The sequence below is a fragment of the Delphinapterus leucas genome, chromosome 11 (genome assembly GCF_059928025.1).
Source record: "Delphinapterus leucas isolate spDelLeu-1000000601 "Yukka" chromosome 11, BTC_Dleu_Yukka2, whole genome shotgun sequence".
Taxonomy (NCBI): Eukaryota; Metazoa; Chordata; class Mammalia; order Artiodactyla; family Monodontidae; genus Delphinapterus; species Delphinapterus leucas.
Window position 1 is genome coordinate 50,431,136 of NC_143139.1, and position 26,378 is coordinate 50,457,513.

Genomic DNA, 26,378 nt, shown 5'->3' on the forward strand with positions numbered 1-26,378 from the left:
AAAGCACACACAAGACCCTGTAAATCATTTTTTTCATCACAGCCTGTCCCTAAGTGCCTCTTCCTGGCAGGCGAATTTGCATATTTCTGTTTGCTTTATGTAGAAGGAATAGTATATACTTTATTTCACTAACAATCTGGCTCTCTGCCAGTTGAAAGGTGATATCTTTAACGTATTATGTCATATAATGGTTTCCATTCACTTTCTAAGTTACAGACAGACATCTTTTAACAATGTGGGTCACATTTTCACAGGTGATGAAAACATACCATATGTATCATGCAGAGAGCATCAGCGCAGAGAGCAAGCTGAAAGAGGCTGAGAAACAAGAAGAGAAGCAAATTGGCAGATCCAGTGACCCAGTCTTTCATATTAGACTGGAAGAGAGACATCAGCGGCGAAGCTCTGTGAAGAAAATTGAAAAAATGAAGGAAAAAGTAAGTAAAAGACTGCAGAGCCTTTCTGTCCTCACTGGAGGTGACAAACCTAGGAACACTGATGCAACAGCTGATAGACACACATTGTAAATTACTGTGAAGTGACATGCATTTCCTCCCACGGGAATGAAAAAATGTGTTAGAAACATAAAAATCATGTAATAACAGCTGGACCTCATTTAGTGGTGAATGCCAAGTATCCAATACACAATGTAGAGAACTTTGAATATTAACAAAGAGATTTCATTGCAAATGGGCCTGGCGCCCGTATACGTTGTTGTTTTTCCTCATCGCTGGGTAATTTTCATTTATTTAATTCAGATTCGAAATGTACTTTTCTCAAAGGACTTCGAAGGTCATTTGTATATGTTGAATAAATTGTTTAGATGAATAGAAATTCATGTATGTTTCCCTGTCTTGTTTTAAAATGACTTTATTGTTTTCCCCAATGCCTGGATCTTCTTCATTTCCAGAGACAAGCAAAGTATTCGGAAAACAAGCTAAAGTCGATTAAGGCACGGAATGAATATCTCCTAACCCTTGAAGCAACCAATGCCTCAGTTTTCAAGTATTATATTCATGATCTTTCAGATTTAATTGATGTAAGTACTTGAAGTTTTTATACTTTCCATACCAAGATGGAATTAGCAGTAATCTCATTTCCTTGATTCTAAAACACCATCATTTATTAAAACAATGTTTTATGTAATTCTCAGGAAAAAAACGCTGCCAATTAAACTACACAGAATACTAAGACACAATAAATTGTAAGATGCATGTGAAATACTGTGCATCCTAAAACCGCTGAAAAACGAATTATGAAGTTCTGTGAAGCTGTGAGTATCTGGAAGACTCAGCTAGGAAGGGGGTCCAGGCATTTTCAAATGATGCAGTAGCACAGCCCTAACTGTGTTCATTGATTCGAAATATATTTATTGGACCCCTACTATTGTGAGATGCTGAGGCTCTGTGAAGCCATAGATAAACAGTTCTTACCCCCTGGAATTTAAAGTGGAAAAAAAAAAAAATTAAGCAAATGACTACACAACACAGTTGTGATAAATACTGTGAAGCAAAATAGGATACACAGAAACCACTTTTATTATCTAACTCTCTTTACTTTTATAGGATATGATATAAAAAAAGCACTAATCGGGCTCATTTAGAACACTCCAAGTATATGTCTACTATTATATTTGTGCAGTGTTTACTGCCATTATTCCCCAACTTTGACCCTCAGCATCACTCATTCTTTCATTCAGAAATCATCCACTGGGTAGCCCAGTCATTGTGCTAATACTGTAGGAGATGGCAAAAATAAAACAGACAAAAATCCTGTGTCCAAAAACGCCAAGATCTGCAAATAGAAGATAAAAAGTGATGTGTCATAAGGGAAACACAGATGAAGTGTGAAGTTCAGAGAGTTATCTGCGGGAATTTTACTTGTATACTGCTTTGCAGTGATTGAATTCAACAGTTAGATGATAATATAAGATTATTTTCTGTGGCTTATAGTGTCTGTCATAATTTAGTCATATAGTAGGTTAAAACAACTATTTTTATGGTGCATTAAGTCTCAGATATTTAGCGATTATTTTAGAGCCACAGTTTGGGACTTTTACAAAAGAATTGCTAAGAATTGTTATAAAAGATTTTTTAGTTCATTAACACTCTGATGTGACTTTTTCCTTTTATTTAAGTGTAAAAACAATTTTATCTCATATAATATCATAATTTCTTTATACAAAACCATTTAGTAATAAAACCAGGGAAAACTTTTTTCTCTTTGTTACAAGTATTTCAATCAAGTAAGTAATCAGTTAATTGTTTTAAATACAGAAGTTTTAAAAAAAAATTTTTTTTTCTTCTAGCACTCTGATGAAATAAAAGGATTTTTTTCTGCTAGATTGCTGCTAGTTTTCCTGAATAAAAATAAAAAATTTTATGACCCCTGTTTTCAAACTTAGATCTGTAAGGATTCTGCAAAATGAATGGAATATAGAAGAACTAATTCTTGTAACAGCTCTGCTTGCTTTTTTTGTTTAGGGCTTATTTTAGTAGTGATTGGAGTACTTCACTAAACCCAAGCCAATTTAACAAGAGGATAGATAAGTCTCTGTATCTTGAAAAGTGCTTCTTTAATACGTACCAGGTACCAAGTACTATTCTTGATAATGGGGATCCATCAATGAACAAAACAGAGTGCTCACCTCCATGGAGTTTATGTACTAGTTGGGGAGACAAGCCATAAAAACATTTGCACATATTAAATATATTATATGTATGTAATATATATGTAATATATTATATGCTTATATAGTAAATATTTATATTTAATATGTATATAAGTAGTAACTTATTGTTGTAGTAGTAACAGTGCCATGAAGAAAAATAAAACAGCTCTGGGGGTGCTTCTGTTGATGGCATGTCAGAAAAGCCTGATGTTTGAGCAGAGAAGTGAGCTGCAGAGCTATATTGCTAATGGGGAAGGAATCCCTCATATAGAAGGACTGGCAAGGCTCCAGGTATAGAGGCGGAGGTGAGTTTGGCAAGTTCAAGATGCTCCAGGATAGCAAGATGTCCCTCATATAGAAGCACTGGCAAGGCTCCAGGTACAGAGGTGGAGGTGTGTTTGGCAAGTTCAAGATGCTCGAGAATAGCAGAGGCCAGTATGGCTGGAGAGGAGCGAGCGAGGAAAAGGTTCTGGGAGAGAAGGAGGGGCAGAAGCCCAATCACTTAGGGGCCTTTGGACAGGGAAAAGGGGTTAGCTTTTGCTCTAAGTTTGGTGTGAAGCCAGTGAAGGGTTTGAAACAAGGAGGTGACATCACGTGATTTCCATTTTAAAGACTTACTCTGGCATCGGGGTGGAAAATAGACTGAGGTAGGTGAGGAGGACAAGTGTGAAAAAAGCGAGCTATATCTAGGGTCTTTTGCAATTGTCCAGGCCAGAGATGATGCTGGCTTGGACTGGCGTGGTAGCAATAGACCTGTGAGAAGTGGTTGAATTCAAAATATATTGAAAATAAAGCTAAAAGAAAACTGGGGTGGTAGGTTTAAAAAAAAAAAGGATAAAAGTGACTCCTAGGGCTTCCCTGGTGGCGCAGTGGTTGAGAGTCTGCCTGCCGATGCAGGGGACACGGGTTCATGCCCCAGTGTGGGAATATCCCACATGCCGCGGAGCAGCTGGGCCCGTGAGCCATGGCCGCTGAGCCTGCGCGTCCGGAGCCTGTGCTCCACAACGGGAGAGGCCACAACAGTGAGAGGCCCGTATACTGCAAAAAAAAAAAAAAAAAAAAAAGTGACTCCTAGGCTCAGGTCTTGAATAACTAGGTTAATGATGTACACTTTACTGAGATAGGGACCCTGAAGAGGAGCAATAGTTCTGTTACATGTAGTAAGGTTGAGATACCTGTGGGGCACCTGTGTGGAGATGTACAGTAGCGTCCTTGATACCGTTAGTATATATAGGACAAGAAGAGCATGTCAGGATTATATGAGTCACCATCATGGTTGTGGATATTTATTGAACTCTTACTATGTGACAGGCACCTAGGTTTCTAAGCATAATTTCATCTAATCATCATAACCTTGTGAGGTAAATACTATTTTCTCTATTTTATAGATTAAATGAACTGACGGAGGCTTAGCTAGCTGGGTAACTTGCCAAACGTTACACAACTGTTATGTTAGGTTTCAAACTCAGACATTTTAACCTCCAGATCAAAATAAATCTGATATAAATAAATAGTTAAATATGCCAAGTATTTTCAATTTTATTTTTAGAAAGCTGGATTTTTTAAAGATCAGCCTTAAATTTAAAATGTAGATTGAGCGACGGCCGCAGCTGCAGCGGGACAGCCCGCCAGCGGCTCGGGGCCGCGCGCCGGGAACCTCACAGGGCGGGCGGGCGCGGCACCCGCTGCCTAGCTGCCAGCGTCCCGGGGAGGCGGCCCGCGCGCGATGGGACCAGCAGCATGAGCAGCAGCATGAGCAGCGGCTACAGCAGCCTGGAGGAGGACGCCGAGGACTTCTTCACGGCCAGGACCTCCTTCTTCAGGAGAGCGACCCAGGGCAAGCCCCGCGCGGGCCAGCAAGCTTCCAAAAGTAGAAATGGACTAAAAATTGTTGGATTTCCCTGGTGGCGCAGTGGTTAAGAATCCACCTGTCAATGCAGGGGACACAGGTTCGAGCCCTGGTACGGGAAGATCCCACATGCCGCGGAGCAACTAAGCCTGTGCGCCACAACTACTGAGCCTGCTCTCTAGAGCCCGTGAACCACAGCTACTGAGGCTGCATGCCACAACTACTGGAGCCCGTGCACCTAGAGCCCGTGCTCTGCAGGGAGAGAAGCCACTGCGATGAGAAGCCTGCGTACCGCAGTGAAAGAGTAGCCCCCGCTGGCAGCAACTAGAGAAAGTCCACCCATAGCAATGAAGACCCAACGCAGCCAAAAATAAATAAATAAAATAAAATGTAAACAATTCTCAAATGATACAACTAAAATATGAATTTTAAAAGAAATGTTATACAATTCTAAAACGATACAACTTAAATATGAATTTTAAAAGAAATGTTATGAAATTGGTATGTTGTCATATTCAAAAGAAATTGAGTACTCTTTTAGTGAAAAGCATGCTTCAAGTTCGTTGACCCACTTTCAAGGCAATCAGAATGTGAATACGTACATTCTAAAATGGCTGCTTATTTTGTAGGAATCCAACTTACATATACGGTGGTGATCTTAAAAACCATTAAGCTGGACCCTTCATGATGAAAAAGAAACGGATTATTATGCAAAGGCACCTAGAATCCCTTATGCTCCTGTGTGAGCCTATTTAGCAAAATACCTTTTATACTGAGCTAATAATTATTAGAAGGTATAATTATTATACCTCTAGTGAGAAAAAGTTAAGACAACATTTTTAATGCCGTCTTAAGACACTTAATACAGCATCAAAAACATTTTATATGTGAAATGACATGGAAGATGCTAAATGTATCTTGATTAAATCAAAGCATTATAACTAGTCAAAGAATTCAAGTTGAGACCTTTTTTATACAAACCTCCAGTTTCTCTTGGCTTCTACTCAAATCAGTATCTGTCGCCTTTCTTAAAATTTTTCTATCATACATGATGATGAATGGATCTGTTGATATAAAAAAGTCATATAAATTTTCCATAGAATTTGTTTTAAAACTAGTCTTATTATAGAAGCACTACATTTACATTGTAGAAATCTAGAAAATACTACAAACGAAAATAAAATGATCACATTCTTACCACCTGAGATCGTCACTGTTAAAATGTAGACTTTTTCTGTGTCCACACACACATTTTTAGACCAGAGAGTATGAAATCACATTTTACATATAGCTTTTCAACTCCCTTTTTTCAGTCGTTCATCTCCCATCCTTCCATTTCAGAAAAATTTTGTCTCGTCTAATAACCGCTACATTTCCATTTGTGAACCCCCCCTCCCCAAAATGTTTCTCAGCTGGTATGTCTAGACTAGATCCAATTTAGATCACATGTTGGATCTGTGTGATGTGTCCCTTTAGTCTTTTTTTATCCAGCCAAGTCCCTGGTTAAAGAGACAGTTGTTGAGGAGACAGGAGTTCCTGAGAAAATCTCAGCTTCTCAATTTGTCTGATAATTTGTTGTGTTTTTATTTAGCCCATTTCTCCATCCCTTATATTTCCTACAAAGCAAACACTACATGAAGGCTTTATGGATTCAAGTTAAGCACTTTGCAGTGGAATACACCATGGGTGGTATTGCTATGTCTTATGTAGGTATGTAACAACGTATGTTTGGCCCACTGATAGTGTTACTGAAATTGATCACTAGTGTACGGTGATATAGCTCTGATTCCTTCATCATATATAGTTAAGGTTTTTCCCTTGCAACAAACTATGGATATTCTAAAACCTCTTGAATTTGGATTTTATTAAATTGAAAATCTACTAATTTGGAACTCAGCAACATCTGGGCGATAATTTACTTTTGGTCAGCAAAATGCCTTCTTAGAGTACAAATTAATATTGTAAATTAAACAGGAATGATAATTTAAGAAAATATTTTCAGGCACTTCAGAGTATAAATTTACATATATATCACTGACACCCTATTTAATGGAATCTTCTTTCGTTAACGACTACAGGTCTAAAAACTAATACTTCAGCAATTTGATAGATTAGTTCAAGTCTTTCCTATAGATTTGGAGGTGATCTAATGTTTTTTATTTAATAATTCCGATTTTATCTGTTTTAGATAAACTTCACCTTTACCTATCAATGTTAGTTTGGATACTCCAGATACTGAGTTATCTTTAGAGAGAAGGGAGGGGGTTGCGATTGGCGGGGTTAGAGGACTTATGAAATACCTGTAATATTTTATTTATTTAAAAGTATGCAGTTGTCCCTCATATCCACAGGTAATTGGTTCCAGGAGCATCCTTCAAAATCCAAGGATGCTTAAGTCCTTTAAAGTCAGTCGGTCCTTCATATTCATGGATGTGGAACCTGCAGATATGGAGGGCTGACTGTATATATTTTGCACCTATCTGTAAGTTTGGCATGTTTTATATTTAGAAACGGAAAAAGCAGAGAGTTATAAAAAATTATTAAAACTATGCCTTAAATATTTTAATCTAAAGTATACCAATGTACTTGAACTTGCTAATCTTTAAATTATTATTTATCTTTTTGTACAGAATTTTGAATAGTCAGTCTTCCTATGTACAACCACACCCGCTGTGTATTATCTATGATTTCTACTTTTAAGTTTTTTGTAACACACAAGAAAAAATATTTTGGATATATACAATGTTTTCACAGTCTTGCACAGTTGGCAATTGTGCCTAATTTGATAACAATTTTGTTTACTCTTAAATCTTCCAATAGCTCCTTTCTCAATTATTTTATGTTTATTTAATATTAAATTATAATAAATATAAATGGCACAGATATTATACAATCAGCTCTTTTTTATATATAAATTTAATTTTGGTTGTGTTGGGTCTTCGTTGCTATGGGTGGACTTTCTCTCGTTGCGGTGAGCGGAGGCTACCCTTTGTTGCAGTGCGCGGGCTTCTCATTGCGGAGGCTTCTCTTGTTGCAGGGCACAGGCTCTAGGCACATGGGTTTCAGTAGTTGTGGCACGTGGGCTCAGTAGTTGTGGCTCGTGGGCTCTAGAGCGCAGGCTCGGTAGTTGTGGTGCACGGGCTTATTTGCTCCACGGCATGTGGGATCTTCCCAGACCAGGTCTCAAACCCGTGTCTCCGGCATTGGCAGGCGTATTCTTAACCACTGAGCCACCAGGCAAGTCCCTGTACAATCAACTCTTGAAAGCATACAGACTAATTGTTTGAGCAGGAGTATTAGAGAGGGCCTATTAACTGTGTTTATTCACAGTGCATTGGCATTGGTCACTATGCTTTAGAGCAGGAGTTGACAAACTTTCTCTGTAAAAGGCCAGGTAGTAAATATTTTAGGCTTTGTGAGCCTTATAGTCTCTGTACCTACTCAACTCTAGTGCAGAAGTAACCATAGTAAGTAAGCAAGTGGATATGGTTATGTGGCAGTCAAACTTCATTTATCACATCAGGCCATGGGTTGGATTTTGTTCACAGGCTGCATAGTTGGCCAACCTCTGCTTTATAAAATGAACTGAGTATTAGTTAATCCAGAGCGTCACTTAAGCAGAAGATTGTTGAGATGGCTTTTCCTCTGTCTCTGAAGAAAGTTTTAAGTAAATTTTAGTTTGTAGAGTAACAGTCTCTTACTTTGGAATCAGGTGGGAAGTGAAGAAAGTTAATTTCACAGTGAGGTTTTTATTATGTCATTCTAAAAAATTAATATGAATTGCAAGTATTGGCCAAAGGAAATTTAATTGGTTTGGGAGAATAAAGGCATAATTATAGGGTAAAATAGATTGTAGTTTTGTAAATAATAGATTTTGTATCTGTTATCATTAAATATTCCCAGCATTAAGTGCAGAAGAGACTATAACTATTATTCTGTAAAAATTAGGATGTCTTACAACAAGAAGAAAAATCATACAGGCAACAAATATATTTGTGATTGAATGCTGAAATTTTCAAGTGATTATGATTTGCTAAGAAAAAAGAGTTGGGGAGAGTACAAGTCTTAATGCTAGGAATCTCTGATCTATAATCATATTCACTACTCTGTATATCTGAAATTCTTAAACCAACTGGTTTTAAGATTGCAGAACTGGTAATATAACCTCTTTCAGTCCAGTTCCACACCTACCCACCCTCAAAAGGTAGTCAGAGAAACAAAATCCTCAACAGTAAGATTCTATTAGTGCTTTGTCCCTGAGCACCTGCCCTATAATAATAAAGTGTTTGTCATCCTTACAGTACAGTTTCACAGTCTCCAATTACTCCCTGTAAAAGTTTGCAGGTCACTTTGAAGCTTGAAGGATAAATCTTTGTTACTATTATGGAATATTGCCATAGAAAATGCCCTATTCCAGCTAATTTTCTTGGTAGGGATTTCTGTCATGTGTTTTATTAGCCATTTCTACAGAATAAGATTGAAGTTAGGTTACATTGTATACCGCATGCCATGTTTATTTTATCATTTCTAAATAATCAGCTATCCTTTTGTCTCTAGGGACATATTTTTAATTGAAAAGCATTTTATTCAGAGTTCAGATTTTTCTTAATTAGTTTGACTTTTCCCCCACTACATAACAGTATTAAAATTTATCCATGAAAACCTGCCAAATTTTAATATTGTAGTCTCCATTAGGCCTGAACTCTTATCAGGAAGATTATAAAGAGATGATGTTAGATGGGTTAGGACAGTGTAGTTATCATGTAAACGGGCGTATGCGTGTTTTTATCCCTTCATGGAAGAAAGGGTATTTAAAAACCGAAATGAGTTGGTTGACCGAAGTGGATGGCTTTAAACATTCCTTCCAATGGAGATGCTGTGGGCCTTTGTTAAAGAAACTGCATCCACCTGCCGTATAGGCTGCACTTTCTCAGGCTCCAGTGCTCGCTTTTCCATCTTGGCTGTACCTTTGAATGTTGTGAAAGTTGCCTAAGGCGTGATCCTTTGTTTCTTTTTCTCTCGGTCCCTTGCCTTAAATACTATCTGATGGTTCCTAGATTTTTTTTCACCAGCCTTAATCATATTCCTGGGCTTCAGATTTGCATATCCACTGCCTCCTGGACATCTCTAACCAGATGTCTGTAGACACCTTGAACATTTGCCCCTACTGCCATCATCACCCTTCACACATGTAACAACCTTTTCTTATCCATTGTTTACAGCTCAGAAAATGGTACCACTTTCCACCCAGTGGCCCAAGCCAAAAACCCAGTTCTCTCATTCCCCACGTATAAACGCATCAGCATATCTTATCATCTCTACGTCCAAAATATCCCAAACCTTGGTATTTCTCACTACTTGCGCTCTCGGTCTCTGAGACAAAGCCTCTTCGTCTCTTGTCTGCACTTAGGAGGCAACAGCTTCCTAAGATGTCCAACTTAGCACTAAGACCTTCCAATCAATAATTCATTCTCTTCCCAAGCAACCAAAGTGTTAAAAAAAAGATAAATCAGACCTATAATCCCTATTTAAAACTCTCCATTAGAATAAAATCCAAACTATTCACTAAGACGCTATGTGAACTGGCACCCACCTGCCACTCAGTGTCATCTCCTGCAACTTTCCCCTTAGTCACCATGCTTCAGGTACACAGGCCTTTCTCTTACCCAGACCCACTAAGCTTTTTCTTGCCTGGGGCCTTTCTCGTTTTTGTCTAGAGCACTCTTTCTTCCAGAGCTTTACAATACTCCTCCTTTACATTCATGTGACACCCGGCTGCCCTATATAAAAGAGCGATGCCCTTCCCCCAGCACTCCGTGTACCTCTGACTTTTTTCTCCATAGCATGTATCACCTGACCTGTATTAATTGAGGCTTGGTTTATTGTTCTCTCTCCTCTCTTGTGATTTGATTCAGGGTAGTTACAGAGATTTGGCCTGGGAAAAAAATGAGTCCAGTAGCAGCTCCTCTGAAGGAAATAATTGCCCCTGTGGGTGGGAGCTGTATTAGGCAACAAAAGATTATTCAGCCTACTCATTGGCTCAGGCTATGCAACCTCTGTTCTCCTTCTCCTGTTTCCTACTTTGTATCCATTGGTATCACACCGATGTACCATTTTGACCTTTTCCATGCTAAAGAGAAACTCAAAACAAGTTTGGCTAAATGCTCAGCTGCAGTTAAAGTAGCAGCAAAAATTAAATTGTCAGCTATGGACCATCAGGAACCCAGAGGTGAAAGCAGGTGTGTAAAAGTTGCCTGTAATTTAGACATACAGTTCAATTCCACAAGATGCCTCTGTCTCACAAAATGTGTTTGCGGTATCTTGCCTGAGGTACTGAATAGCTAGAGAAGAAATTAGTGAAGGACAAAGATACTTACACAGGAGAAATCAACTTTCTTCCTTGACATCTACTGTAAAAGCTCTGAGAGTGTCTATTTCTGGTCTTTGAAAGCTACCCATGGTCATGTGAAAGCTGTATTTTGCAGTTCAGTTTGCTTGGGTTGCACTATTTTTCAGAAAGACTGAAAAGAAGGGGCAGACTGAGTCTTCACACAATATCCATGGTTCTGGAATGGTCAAAGCCAAACTTATTAAAAGCCAGGGATAGGACCCACAAGAAAAGATCATGGAAGCTTCTCAGACAGAGGCAGGAGTGATGAAGTTAAGACCGAATACTTCAGGATTTCTTCCCTCTCCATTCTCATGACAACCACTTAATTCTGGAGTGACATACAGGCTCGGGGCTGCCCTCCAGCCACCTCCTGGGCTGCCCTGCAAATGACATTGGCTGTTACTGTTCTGGAAGCATGTATGTAGGACTTGTTTTCCATTATGGTAATCCCATCTAAGCCCAAACTTCTACCCCACTAGGGCTTCTCATGTCATGGAGTTTATTTCAAAAAAAAAAAGTTGTCTCCCTGAACAGCTATGATCCAGTTATACCTGACACCCTGACATTATACCCACCAAGTATACTTGAACCAATCTCTCAGCCTTTGGGACAAGAAAAAGTATTTGTCACTGGCCTCAGTACCTAGATTTCATCTTCATTTTTTTAATACTATTTGCAACACTTTTGCCTAAGGAAATTAGCCTTACTGTGGCGATACAGACTAATGCCTAGTGGAATCTATCTTGGCAGCTCTTAGGATATTAAAAAAAAAATACAGCCTTCGACTTCTAACAGTCTTTCCTTCCCCAGCTTTAATCCATAATTTAATATATCCATTCAGAGTTTTTCATCCATCAGAACAACACTATTTTGTTTTCATGAAATATTTTATTGGTTTCTTATGTATTTACATCATTAAATGCACTTGGGCACTTGGGTTATAATTCAACTCTTTGTGTAGAAGCTGGCTCTTCGTATTGTCATTAATAATTCATAAGCTCCATAGAATTACTTTAGGCCTTTTGACCAAGTATCTTGAATCCTAACATATCCAGTGTCATTTTAGCTTCCAGTTTAGAAAAAAAAAATGACTGTGACAGGTCTTGCTGTCTCAGGAGACCTTGAAAAAGAATTTTATTGCTGTTTCTTGTTTCTTTTAAAATTCTGGATGGTTAAAAAGCCTACAGTGTAGAAAAAGCTGCATATCACAAGTAACAAAATCATGCCAGTTACATGACCTCACAGACTGGAAAGTATTGGTAGAGGTCAGAGAAGGAAATTTTCCATCAAAGCTCATCACAGAAACCTACTAAGTTCTCAAAGTCCAGAAGACACCCAGGGAGGCCCCTGGGTTGATTACAAAGCCACATGCATGCTTCTCCCCAAATTATTAGGAAACAACAGTGAAATAAGGGGTGTCTTACTGGGACCAGACTCACCAACTTTGTGTGGCTGAACTGCGTGTGGAAACATGCACTGGTACTTTTGAAATCTTGACATTTATTCCCCAAAGAAGCCACACTTAGAAATAGTGAACTAAGTCTGGAAGTAATGAAAATTTGGTATGTATTTTTCAGAGCTGTAATTCAAGTGGATAGTTGGGGTTGAATTTCTTTCTTTTTCTTCCTCTTTTTCCTTCATTCTTCTTCTCTTTTTTCCTTTTCTTTTAAGTTGAAAAGAGACTTGGTTTTTGTTGGGGGGAGGAAAAGGCTTTTCTCTGGGTTGTTTCCTCTCAATATCAATTTTCTATTAAGTCCCATTGGGATCAGTACTCATAAAGTAAAGGAGCTTGTGTGATCTGCTTCATTATAATCAAGTTGAATCTGCCCTCTTTCAGAATAGTAGGGTGTTTTGAAGCACTGGTACATCTCAAAGAAATGAGACCATTTTCTTCACAAATTTATGTTTTCATACGATGAGGTGTTATTGAGAGAATAATTTTTCAGTCCCTCTGAGGTGTATAAAGCTGCTACACAGAACCATTATAGATTTTGAGGAGTAAGAGGAATAAAAGAGGACTTTGCTCATCTGAGGCTAGAATTTTTTAATTAACTGAAAATCCGTCTCTGTATTTGAGTGCAGCAGATTCCACTGGAAATGTATTAATGCGGACAACTGCATCTCGCAACTATGTTTTGCTTATATTTGTAATTGTGTTGTGGCAGCTACTGTCTGCTTTTTTAAATCAAGTAATCTTTAATCAAGTCGATTCTCTGGCCTGTTTGGAGAAATGGCACCCCTGAAGGACAGGGTTCAAGACCCTTTTACTTGATTGTTTCAGTGCAGTGCTTCTCAAACTTTAGTGTGTATATGAATCAACGTGCGTATTTCTTTTTTAACTTCAGATTCTAATTCAGTGGGTCAGGGGTGGGGCCCAGGAGTCTGCATTTGCTGCTGGTCCACAGACCACACTTTGAAAACCAAGATTTTATAATATGTTTATGTAAAAATCCCAAATTTAAGCATTATGAAATTGGAGGGTGAGGGTGGAATTAAATGTGTTGGCATTTCTAAGGACAGGTCAGTGATTAAGCCTGTACCTTCATAAAACATAAGACAAGTTGTGTCCTTTGCACCCTTCTACTACTCTTTTAGTAGCAAACTGACGAACAACTTATACTTGAATTCCTTGAGAATGGAGATTATATTTTACTGTGTTCCAGTTTTCATATTCCTGGAGCCTAGCAAATGCCCAGGCATCTGTAGATGGCCAATTAGTGAGCTGAGTTGAATTGAATCAAATTGAATTGATTGAACTTCATTAGAACAATATAGGGATGACCTGATTTTGTACCTTTAAAACCACTTGTTTTCTCTTTAAGAGATTTATATTGCTTCTATGTACAAATTTAAAATTCTGTCAGTAATTTATAACTGACTAGTATCCAGAGTTACATTGTTTTTAAAATTATATTCTCTTAAAATGCAATATGAATAAATAAATACAAATTAAAGATAGTGAAGATCGAAGCCCAAAGCCCTTGTATTCCTAGGAATACTAAACAAAATTCTGTCTCTGATAAAAGGACTTTGGCCAGTCATTTCTTATTGAAAAATTTTATTCTAGAGATAAGACAGAAGGCATTCCTGGGCTGTTTTGGCAGATTCAAACCTGTTTTTCCCATTTCAGAAAGAGTACAGATTATTGCTGTCTTCAGTAAATTATACAAACATCAAAATACTACAGTTAGTATGTTTGCATCCCAGAAGGATTTCAGTAGATCACTGTATCAATCTCAGTATGCATGAACAAACTTGAAAGCTATTTTTTCATTATTTCTTTTCTGTATTTGATTTTGCTTCTTTTATTTTTTAATAGCTTTATTGAGATATTATTCACATACCATACATTTAACCCATTAAAAATCCACAGTTGGCTTTTATTATATCCACAGTGTTGTGTATATGTTGCCACAATCAATTTTAGAACATTTTCATTACTCCGAAAAATCCTGCACCCCTTAGCCATCACTTCCTAATTCCTTCATCCCCCAGCCCTAGGCAACCACTAATCTACCTTCTCTCTATATAAATTTGCCTATTCTGGATATTCATATCAATGGAGTCATACAATGTGTGGCTGACCCATGTTGTAGCATGTGTCAGTACTTCATTCCTTTTTATGGCTGAAAATGTTTTGTTTATTCATTTATTGATGGATACTTGTTTCCACTTTTCAGCTATTAATAACACTGCGGGAAACATTCATGTACAAGTTTTATCTCTTTTTTATATATTCCTAGGAATGGAATTGCCAAGTCATATGCTTTATCTCTTTTTTATATAGTCCTAGGAATGGAGTTGCCAAGTCATATGTTTAACCTTTGACAAACTTCCAGACTCTTTTCCAAAGTGACTGCAACATTTTACATTCCCATCTGCAGTGTACGAGGGTTCCAGTTTCTCCACATCCTCCCCAATCCTTGTTATTTCCTGCCTTTTTTATTTTAACCATCCTAGTGGTATCACATGTGGTTTTGATTTGCATTTCCCTGATGACAAATGATGTTGAGCATCTTTTCATATGCTTTCGACAATTTGTATATGTATTTTTTAAGAAATACCTAGCAGATCCATTGCCCATTTTTTAAAATTGGGCTATATGTCTATTTATTATTGAGTTGCCAGAGTTCTTTATATATTCTAGATACAAATTCCTTATCAGATAACATGATTTGCAAAATATTTTTCCCGTGATGTGGGTTATCTTTTTACTTGATAGTGCCCTTTGAAGCACAAAAGTCTTCAAATTTGATGAAACCCAATTTATTTTTTCTTTTGTTGCTTGTGCTTTTGATACTATATCCAAAAAACCAATGCTTAATGCAAGGTAATGAAGGTTTGCTCCTAAGAATTTTATGGTTCTAGCTGTCACATTTAAGTTGTGATCCATTTTGAGTTAATTTTTATATGTGGTGTTCTCTTACTTTTTAAGTGCTGTGATCTTGGCTACCATGCAAGTCTAAACAGAGCCCTGAGAACATATCTCTCTGCGGAGTATAACCTTGAAACCTCCAGACACGAAGGCTTGGACATTATTGAGAATGCAGTTGACAATTTGGAGCCCAGGAGTGATAAGCAGAGATTCATGGAGATGTACCCTGCTGCGTTCTGTCCACCAATGAAGTTTGAGTTTCAGTCTCACATGGGTGATGAGGTCAGTAATTGATTATCTTAAAACTAATGAATTGTCTCTTAACTTACATTACTCTTCCCCTGCTGTACCCAGCAGTTGTAAAAATTCCCAGTTGTCTTCTCATGGCTGCCTTTGCATGGGATCTTAGCACAATACTCTCAACAATCAGCCACTACCACCTTTTAAAGCAATGATCAAACACTCTAATGCCTCCAGAGGCCAAAGAAATAGAGGTGCAAACTCACCTGGGTGTAAGCACTAAACTGTTGCAGGATAGTTAAAGAATTCTTTCTCCACCTCAAGACATTCAGATTTAAGTTCAAAACAACGCGTTTTGTTGGCCCAATAGAATCTGTCTGAAGACTTCTTATAATTCTGATTTAAAGATCTCTGTAAAGAAAAATAATTATAAATGGCAGGAAAATGGAAGACAGGAAAAGAGATACAAACCATTTTTTTAAGACTCAAGTCACCTCCAAACTGGTAAAACGAGCATTAGAAAGGATGTATTATATCTTAGGTTCTTTATATGAGTTTAGCTTTCTATCCTATTTTATGCAAGGGAAAAACTCCATTTAAACCATTTATGAGTTACAGAGGTATATTTATTGTCTGTGAACAGGGGGAAACAAGAAGAACCAATAATGGAGCATGCTCTATAGCACTTGGTGTCCCAGCTGTGCAAAACAGTACTCATAGATTAAAAACTCAATTTTAGCTTATTGTGGTGACAGTATGTTTTTAAAAATAGACGTACTTATAATTTCCATGGCAGATTTCTTCTTTAATGTCATATTTTCTCTGAAACACCTAATGTTAAGACTTTTAAGATGTATATGTATGTACCTGATATATTTCTAACCTAATTTTATCTTTGCTTGATTTGATAGAGTGAATTACTTGATTAAAAATGGTAAGCAGTCTTTATGCCAATAGCACACGAATTTGACAGGCGAGTGGCTTATCCCACCCAGAGTTATGTTTCTAAAACCAAATGGTTTTAATCTTTCAGTTATGGATGGATGTGTTAAACACAGAATGATAAAATGTCACAAACAAGTGATTTCAGTTGGGTTAAAAGTTGTTACTTTTTTTTTAACTATTATTATTTTAATATAGTAAGTCTCTTGCCCTTTTTTATGGCCAGTTCTGCCAGGAAGCAATAATCTCTACGATGTCCTGGAGACTCCATAAAAGGAAACTCTCATTTGCTGAGACCATTTCTGTGATGAGAAAGATGAAAAGAAATTGTTCATTTCTAGTCTGATTTTAATATAATTAAAAGGCTCTTAATTTTGACCTTATCCATAATTGAGATCATGGCCAAGATATCTTTCTACCAAAGCCTAAGACAAGTGGCTTCCTCAGTTTCATGGTGAATCACATGATTTGGCTGAAAATTGGCAAGACAAGCCATGGTTGAAGATACAGAAAACAGTTATTCACTTTTTCTGAGTTTTCACTGTGTGCCAGGCAGTGTTCTAAGTGCTTTATGTACATCATCCCATTTCATCCCCACCACAGCCCTATGGCGTAGGTACTCTTACTATCCCCATTTTACAGATAAGGAAACTGAGGTTTAGTAACTTACTGTAGTCACCCAGCTGACTGTAACCAGCAGGCTCTGCTGCCTGCCTGCATGACCGTACACTTGGATCATCCGCCACACTCTGCGCAATAACTTATTCCATAGGTAGACGGCAGCATCAGAGCTCCATCTCCAGCAACCGCCACATTCTTAGAGGGATGCTTCCTACTGCTGCTTTTTTCCCAGTCATATCCAGGCCAAGCAGCTGCATTCTGCTCTTGCCACTTACATAACAAGTTCATATTTAAGACTGAAGTTTTGAGGCGGCTGTTAAAAGTAAAATATGTAATTGGAATCTTGAGGGGATCTGCCTGATTCATGCAGCCTTTAAATGGGAGAACTGTGCACCTGGAGGCTGGCTGGACGGCTCCCTGTTGTAACTGTGGTTTCTGATTCCCCATCAGGTGTGTCAGGTCAGCGCGCAGCAGCCGGTCCAGGCAGAGCTTATGCTCAGGTACCAGCAGCTGCAGTCCCGACTGGCCACGCTCAAGATTGAGAACGAGGAGGTGAGCATGCTTTCTGCCCTCACAAGTAAAATGAATTCTAATGTAAAGTGGAAGACAGTTTCACACGACCTAAGGGAATTTAACATTGTAACTGCAATCTCTTCATCCTGCATTTTCAGCTAGATCAGAGTTCCTGAAGTACTCCTTGTAGAAGATAAATGGAAAGGTTCTGTATTCTGCCATAAATGAATACTTTACCAGGGATTCACTGCATACCCATGTAAACACACCTTTTATTCTTAAATTCTTAAATACGGAAAGTAGTTCCCAATAGATTACCAAATTCAACATATGTGTTCAAGAATCTACATGAATGTGTGGAAAGAGATGTCTGACATGTTCATTTAATCCTAACTTTTGCAATTAGTCCTTTTTTATGCTTTTTTGTAGCTTCTAGGTTTTTGGTACTGAATATGGCATTACTGATATAATTATGAGTACAAAAATCGTAGTACTTGAATGGGAATATAAAACTGTTTATTTGCTGACATTACCGGATTTAAATGGATAGAACATAAAATGTGAATTATAAATATATGTTGAGCCAGAAAGCAGTCGTACAGTTCAGCCTGTTTCTGAAATTGATTTATTGGGTCCATGTTCTACTTAAATAAAAATAGGAACCACAAATGTTTCTTGTGTTAGTCAAGGCACTCAAATGTAATTTACAGGAACCCAAATCACGCTTAGTCAAGTCACAAAGTTTACGTATTGGTCAATGTTTGCAGTAGCCTCAGTGGTGATTGGATCTGTGTCCAGATGATAGTTATCAGGAATCTCTTTGCATCACTTTGAAGTGGTATCTTCATGTGTGTTGGTAGGAAGCCTCTCCCCATGTCCTGTATCGGGAGATCCAGGACTACATGGTCCCTACAGTTCACCATCTCACCTCATCCCAACATCCTTATCTCTGAAATAAGGTCTTTCATTGGCCTGACTTAAGTCATGCATACTTTTGGTCCAACTATTACAGCCAGGAAATGGGATTTTTTTTCATTGGCCAGCTTAGATCCTGTGCCCATTCATAGAACCGTTTGACAGCCCCAGCAGAAATACGTATTTCTAGAGACAAACAATTTCCAAAAGAAGAAGTGTGGGACAGAAAGGAAAAAAACAACGATTTGCCCTTGATAAAATAAATGGTCAAAATTCACTTTAGTACCCTCTTTTATTCTGATTCCACTGAGATGTCTTGAATTATGTGAATGTGTGTTTGTTTCTGTTAAAAAAGAGTGTCATGTTTCTTAGACCAGTAGAGTTTGGTGAAAACCCATTGCAGCCTTTCTGGTTTCTGGTCTTTCTGGAAGAACCAAACCACCCCTTATTCAAACATGTGTATATAAGATGCAACCAATGTGATTAAGATTTCAGTCTCTGTGTAAAGTCCCCCTAATGAAACTTCCCGAAGGGAAGCTGTTGCTCTCTTTGAGGTGTCGTTAGAGCTCAGGGTCTTGGCAAAGGCATCACAAAATACTCATTTAATGCAGTTTACTGGATCCTGTTAGACCTAGGGTTTGTACGCCTAGTGACTTCCAGTTTTTTTTTCATGCATAAGCTCTCGTGGTTTTATTTGGAAACGGCCTCTAAACTCTAGGAAAATAGTGTATGATACACAAGGTCGAGACTGGCGGCCCACAGACCTGTTTGGTTTGGCTCCACACAATTTGGGCCTGTTAAAAACAGGAAAGTGTGGGAACTCTAGCCCCTGTGTTGCTTCGTGAAGGGAAAGGCTGGGGTACTCGAATTCCACTTTGCCCTAGTCGTTCAGTCCTGATTTTCTTACATTGGACTAGTCCATTTATGTAACCTGTCTGGCCTCTGCAGCCCTTTGAGTTTGTGACCCTAGTCTTCCTGTTTGGGCATAATGTGGAGAAGCACAGTATCTTTATAACCTGATAGGGGCAGACAGTGCTTTCTGAGGGCTAATTTTTCAAAATTTACTGTAGAAACAAATGAATTGGATTGTCCTGATGTTTCTTCTGAGCATGACAAGTGGTTTATGATTCTTGGAGATGGAACAGATTCACTGTAGTAGAATGGGATTCCCAAGGAAAGTAAGATTTAAATTGGATTTGTGGCAACCAGTAGACTTAATAGGTATAGAAAGAGGGAAAGAGGTCTTAATATATTTTCAAGGTTGGAGAACAGAGCAGTTTGGTTATCACCCAGGTTCTCCTTGGGGATGAGCTGAAGGTGAAGCTGAAATCGTGTGACGAGAGGCATTGAGAACAAACTTAAGGAGTTTTGATGCTGTGGGTCAGTTCATTTCAGTAAAATAAATATTTATTGAGCGACTTATACTATTCCACATATTTTGCCAGGTGTGGAAAGTACAGAGATGAATAAGTTACAGTTAGCATGTGTCTAGTGGAGAAGTAGTCTATAACAAGTCGTTTATACAATGTGAAAAATAAGAGACCTAACTTGGGAACAACATAGCAATCATTGCTGATTTGGAGCCCCTGTGTAGCACTTTTCTCCACCATGAATAAGGAATTTGCCTCTGATCTTCCACTGATAGGAGGACAGAAAATTGACACCTTGGTGTCAAAGCAAAATATACAAGTAAAGAAACACATGCATAATTTATGTAATTCTCTGCCTCTGCACAAACTTATGTGTGTGTGTGTGTGTGTGTGTGTGTGTACACACACATACTCATAAAGTCCAACATTTATTGGAAAGAGTTTAATTAACTAAAAATAATTATGACTGCCCAGTGACAAGATCAAAGTTGAGGGAAAATTTCATCCAAGCTTACAAAAGCATAGAGAGGGCGGCTAAATAGAACATGAACCTTTTCACCAAATCTTAGACAACTATAAATAATGGACACCCCTTGAAACTGTAGGAGGCCTTCTAAGAAGGGAGTTTCCATGCTAAGAGCCCACAGACCATGTCTGGCCATGGACAAATTTTGTTTGCTCTACAGTGCTTGATTTTTTTAATTGTTATTGTCATTTAAAAATTGGAAGTTTTGGGGCTTCCCTGGTGGTGCAGTGGTTGAGAGTCCGCCTGCCGATGCAGGGGACACGGGTTCGTGCCCCGGTCTGGGAAGATCCCACATGCTGCGGAGCAGCTGGGCCCGTGAGCCATGGCCGCTGAGCCTGCGCGTCTGGAGCCTGTGCTCCGCAACGGGAGAGGCCACAACAGTGAGAGGCCCGCGTACCGCAAAAAAAAAAAAAAAAAAAAAAAAAAATTGGAAGTTTTGCATAAAAATGTGGATTTTCAGCTTCAAAACAATTAGATCTTCTCATACGAGACCTGCATTTCTATAGGACAGTAACTGGCTTGAGCTGAGGAGCACATACTCCCCTTAGACGCAGAGCACGTGCTTCCTATTTGCCATACGCCCCACTCAGCCCACTTGCCTATTTTCATTACTTGGCCCTGGAAGATAGTTGATTTTGCAGCACTTGCCTTAAAACAAAGAGAAGAGAGCAGTATGCATTTGTAAAATGGCCTGAGTATACTTGTAAGTAGTAAAAGTTGGAAGTAAAGGCTTGAGAAGGGCTTGATAAAATTTGTGGTTGATGCAGATTCATAATGGGTTGTGACATTTACTGTCACTTCACAGTAAATGAACTGTGAAGTTCAAATGTAAAAAACTTTACATTTGCCTGTTAAACCTTTTAAAATGAGCTTTCAGTTTCATTATGCTGTGAACTTGCATCGGTGATACCTTAGCCTTATGATTCCAACTTCCAGTCAGCCGGTCCACAAATATATATTATTAGGTTCGCTGTGTATTGTGCCCATAGAATTAGAGCAGGGACTGCTGCCCACACAACTCTATTCCCCAATTTTTTTTTTTTTTTACTTAAAAGTATAACTTTTTATTAAAACTTTGAAGTGAAACCTTAATAAACATTATTTTTAAAGGCAACGCTTTGAAAGCAACCTAAATCTAAATGATCATTTATACCCTTCTCACTATACACAGTTTCCAAAGTCCAACCTAATGTTACACAGCCATGTCCACTTTCTGAAAGTTTACCATTCAAGTGAAATAGGGAGATTAAGAGGTACAGACTTCCAGTTACAAAATAAATGAGTCAAAGGGATGAAATGTACAGAATGAGGAATATAGTCAATAACTATGTGATATCTTTGTGATATGTGACAGATGGTAACTCGACTTAAGATGGTGATCATTTTGTAATGTGTAGAAGTTTCAAATCACTATGTTGTACGCCAGGAACTAACTAACATGGTGCTATATGTCAATTATACTACAAAAACAGACCAAATTATAGAAAAAGAGAGGGGGGTGGGGGAGAGGGGGAGTTGGATGAAGGTCATCAAGAGGTACAAACTACCAGTTATAAGGTAAATTATTACTAGGAATGTAATGTGCAACATGGTTAATATAATTAACACTGCTGTGTGTTATGTGTAAAATTTGTTGAGAGTAAATCCTTTTTGCTTTTTTTATTTTGTATCGGTGAGATAATGGATGTTCACTAAACTTATTTTGGTCATCATTTCGTGATGTATGTTAAGTCAAATCAGTATGCTGTAGACTTTATTATTGCCCTGTCAATTATATCTCAATAAAACTGCAAGGGAAAAGAAAGAAAGAAGGAAGGAAAGGGAAGGGAAGGAAAAAATTTACTTTTAACCGTTGTTGTAGGGATTTCAGCTTAGGGGGTCATTGCTGTGGCTCCTTTCTTTCAAAGCTAGCCTCTGGAGTAATTCCCCATAGATCACATTTCCCTTTCCTTAGAGTTCCTCATTCCTCCCTTTGTTGCAGGAGAATGGTCATGTCCCAGGTTTCAGGTGAGTTCCTGGGACAGGCTGCCAAGTGAGGGTCCTTGGCTTCACACAGGAAAGAATTCAAAAGTGAGCCAAGGTAAAGTGAAAGAGTTTATTTAGAGAGATGCACATTCCATAGGCAGAATGCTGTTGTCTCAGAAGCAGCCCAGGGTGATTAGTTTTTTGGGGCTGGGTAATTTCATAGGCTAACAAGTGGGAGGGATATTCTATTTTGGGGAAGGGGCAGGGATTCCCAGGAATTGGGCCACCACGCACTTCCACTTTTTGGCCCTTATGGTAGCCCTCAGAAGTGTCATGGCGCCTGTGGGAGTGTTGTTTGGCATATGCTAGTGTATTACAGTGAGCATCTAATGAGGCTCAAGGTGTGCTGGGAGTTGTATCTTCTGCCATCTTGGGCCTAGTTGGTTCTAACCAGTTTTTGTCATATCCTCAATGGCTGTGTCATTCTTTTAACGGTTGTGCCCTGCCCCCTTCCCTCCTGTCTCACCTTTATCAAAGCCAAAGAAAAGGAAAATGAGTTGCATAAGTAAAGCAATTAGGCCTTTCTTTTCTTTAGGACAGCCTTATTTTTAAGTAGTTTGCCCCATTTTCAGACCCTTTGTCCCAATATTTGCTCCAGAAAACAGAGCTTTCATAAGCATGTCACTTCTGTGCTATGAGTAAAACCTTCTCACACATAAAACAACTAATTTCTCTTAAGTTATAGTAGATTTATCCCCCTGAAGGGAATAGAAAAGAGAGTAGTCTGTAATTAATTCCTCAGTTAATTTGTAACAATGTTTAATGAACATATAAATTTTCCTAGCACCACTTAAAATCTTTCACCAACAGTTGACTAGGGAGTATTTCACAGACTATTCCCAAATATAATCCTTACACAGGATATTTTCAACAATAATGAACAAGATTTTAGGCAAACATGTGAGATAATTTTCATGGCATGGGTAATTGAGGGAAGTAAGAGATATCTTGGTTTTACTTTCTGTTACCCGAAAACTGGGTTCACCTCTTGGTGGGAGTGTAGCCAAAAGATACAGCCAAGCCAAAGCTCAGGAGAAGGAAGGATTTGTTATTACTTGCAGCAAGTAAGGAGAATACCGGGCATCTTTCCCAAACCAATGACTCCCCAGCAGCAAGAATTGGGGAATTTTTAAGCTAAAGGTACATGCATATTCCTGAAGAGGTTTGAGCAGAGGAGAATTCAGCATAGAATTGGGGGCAAAAGTCAACAGAGTCCAAGTTTAGTTGATTGAGGTCAGGAGGGTCAACATCCTCTTTCCGTCCTCCACCTGGGTAGGGGCCTTAGTTCCTGCAGAACTCAAAGATATATTATGTATATCCCTTGAGGAGGAACTAGGACTCTGCTTTATCACTGCCTATTGTTTGACTGCCTTTTCTCTGTTCCTGCATTCCTTTGTTCCCTTGAGATCCTTGGTTACTGAGACCTGTTCAAGGGCAAGCATTGTGGCCAGGCTTAGATCACAAAATGGCTTAGGCTAAAATGCCTTCTCTTATGTCAAGAAAGCCATCCATTCCTGGTTCTCTTTCTCCAGGGACCCCCTAACCTATCTGCTTACATTTCTACTTAGGGTAGAAAAATCACATTTCCCCCCATCAAATTTCCCATAATACCAATCGATGACTGTGGCAGAATCTCAAGTCATATACATCATTGATCAAACCCTTAGGGGCAGTTGGTTTAAGAAGTGAAGCTTGATAACCACTTAATCATTATTGCTATGTCTGATGACTTGTGTGGTTTTAACTTCATTTTAACTTAAGTGTTTCCTACTTGTCTGAAACCTTCTACTGATGAGGTTGACAGTAAAAGCCCAAACAAAAGAAAACTGCCATTTATCCCTTAAATGATAGCATCATCTCGGCCAAAATTGAAAACAGGATCAACTGTTTCTCACTGGAAACGCCTGTTGTTAGAAGCTCTGTGTGTGTGTGCGTGCGCGCGCGTGTGTTTTGTTTGTTTGTTTGTTTGTTTCAAATAAGCCTTAACTCACTGAAGGGAGGGCCTTGATCCAGAAGATACCAAGCAGAATGAGGAGAGTGTCTAGAAAGTGTCTAAAAGTGATTGATGGGGTAGGGCATCTGGAAGAAACTGGCAGAGCTCAGGATGACTGTCAGCAAGGAGACCCCACGTTGTTGGTGTGTGCTGAGCATTCCTCTGGCGTCTTAGCAATTTGGAAGGAGGAAGACTCCAACTTCCACCGTTCATTCAGCTCATTCTCACCGCCATCTTAAGAATCTGCTGTATTCCATGCACTGTGCTAGTTAATAAGCCACCCCTGGCCTCAAGGTGTTCCCGCTGGAGATAGAAAACAGAGGCCCTCTAAACAGTGTGGTGTAGGTGCTGGTGAGAAATGGACTTGGGATCATGCTCCTCAAACCACTCTTAGCAAAGGGTTCACCCAGAAGGGTCATGAAGTCAGAGTCCAGATGGGCTGCAGGAAAACAGGCTTTCTGAGACATGACTAAAGCAGAAATGTTGTTCAGAGGGCTCTAAGCAATGATGATGTTCTCTTCTTTGGATTAAGTTGTATCGTTGCTGAGAATGAATTTTGTTCAGAAGTCAGGAGAGCCTGGTATTTGTAAACATCGCCTTAAATGCAAGTGTGTAGGTTACTAGTGTGAATTCCTCTGGAATGGTGACACGACCCTTCCCCAAAAGCAGGGGGAAGAGCAGCAAAAATCGGACTGTTTTTCTAAATCTGGCAACACCTTACCCAGCAGTGACAGGGTCACTGGCACCTGTACCCCCCCGTTAAGGTACCGGGAGCAAGGGAAGTGCTCTGCCGCTGCTCCTGCCTTCTGTGGCCTGTGCTGGCAAGAAGCTTCTGTACCCCTGGCTAATTAACTATGGCATTAATCCAGTTTATATGTGTGTGGTCTCTTTCTGCTAATTTTGAATACACCTGAAAGGATACAGTGCTCTAATTGAAATACGTACAAGGTCAGTGGTGGCAAGGAGGGAGTAGTTAAGTGGGGAGGGGAGGACAGGGCTAGGGGTGACCTTCACAGATGGAATGATAAGTCTTAAAGGATGAATAGGCCTGCACCAGGTGCAAGGTACAAGGCACAGTGCCATGAAATAACGTGGTGTGTGTTAGGGGTTGAATTGTGTTCCCCCCAAATTCATATGTTGAAGTCCTAACCATCAGTACTTCAGAATGTGACCTTATTTGAACATAGGGTCTTCACAGAGGTAATCAAGTTAAAGTGAGGTCATTAGGGTGGGCCCTAACCAGTGTGACTGATGTCCTTATGTTAAGGGGAAATTTTAACACAGAAACACAGAAGACAATATGAAGAGACAGAGAGAGAAGATGCCGGCTGTCTATAAGCCGAGGAGGCAGGGCTAGAACAGCTCCTTCCATCATGGCCTCAGAAGGCACCAACCCTGGCCACACCTTGATCTCAGCCTTCCAGCCTCCAAAACTATGAGGCGATAAATTTCTGTTGTTTAAGCCACACAGCGTGTGGCACTTTGTTATGGCAGCCCTAGAAAACTAAATCAGTGTGTTTGGAGGAGGAAACTTCTTGTTTTCTCTAATAATTGTAATGTCCTGGGAGAAGAAAGGCAAAAGAGGCGGTCTACGGAAGGCCGCAGAAATCTGCTCTCAGAGTCCAGGCCACCTGGACACTCCTTCAGTACAGCGTGTTCTTTGGGTTTTTCATAATTCCTTATCATGTTTTTGGCCTCTCCTTCTACAAAACCCAACTGTGTTTCCTTGCTACTAATGGGGAGTCATTACAAGCCTCATATTAGCTGTTTCATATCTGCTTCATTATGTTCCCCCTTGTGACTTATGAACATGGTTTGTGTGTGTGTCAGAGCTGGTGTTATTCTTCATCGGGAGTGTCCCATGGGATAATACATAGTCCCAGCCATTGTATCTGGTGGCTTCTGTCACATCCTTTATTCTTCCCGATAATTCCAAATTTAACCATG

At 39.1% G+C, this 26,378-nt stretch overlaps 1 protein-coding gene across 1 annotated transcript in view; it reads left to right on the plus strand.

Moving 5' to 3' along the window:
- The window catches only part of SRGAP1 (SLIT-ROBO Rho GTPase activating protein 1), a 274,483-nt gene that overhangs the window by 179,156 nt on the left and 68,949 nt on the right, over positions 1 to 26,378 (plus strand). The window contains exons 5-8 of the mRNA XM_022571634.2: positions 255 to 437; positions 911 to 1,039; positions 15,347 to 15,568; positions 17,540 to 17,641. Coding sequence (XP_022427342.1) covers positions 255 to 437; positions 911 to 1,039; positions 15,347 to 15,568; positions 17,540 to 17,641 — 636 coding nt within the window. The remainder of the gene's footprint in view (positions 1 to 254; positions 438 to 910; positions 1,040 to 15,346; positions 15,569 to 17,539; positions 17,642 to 26,378) is intronic.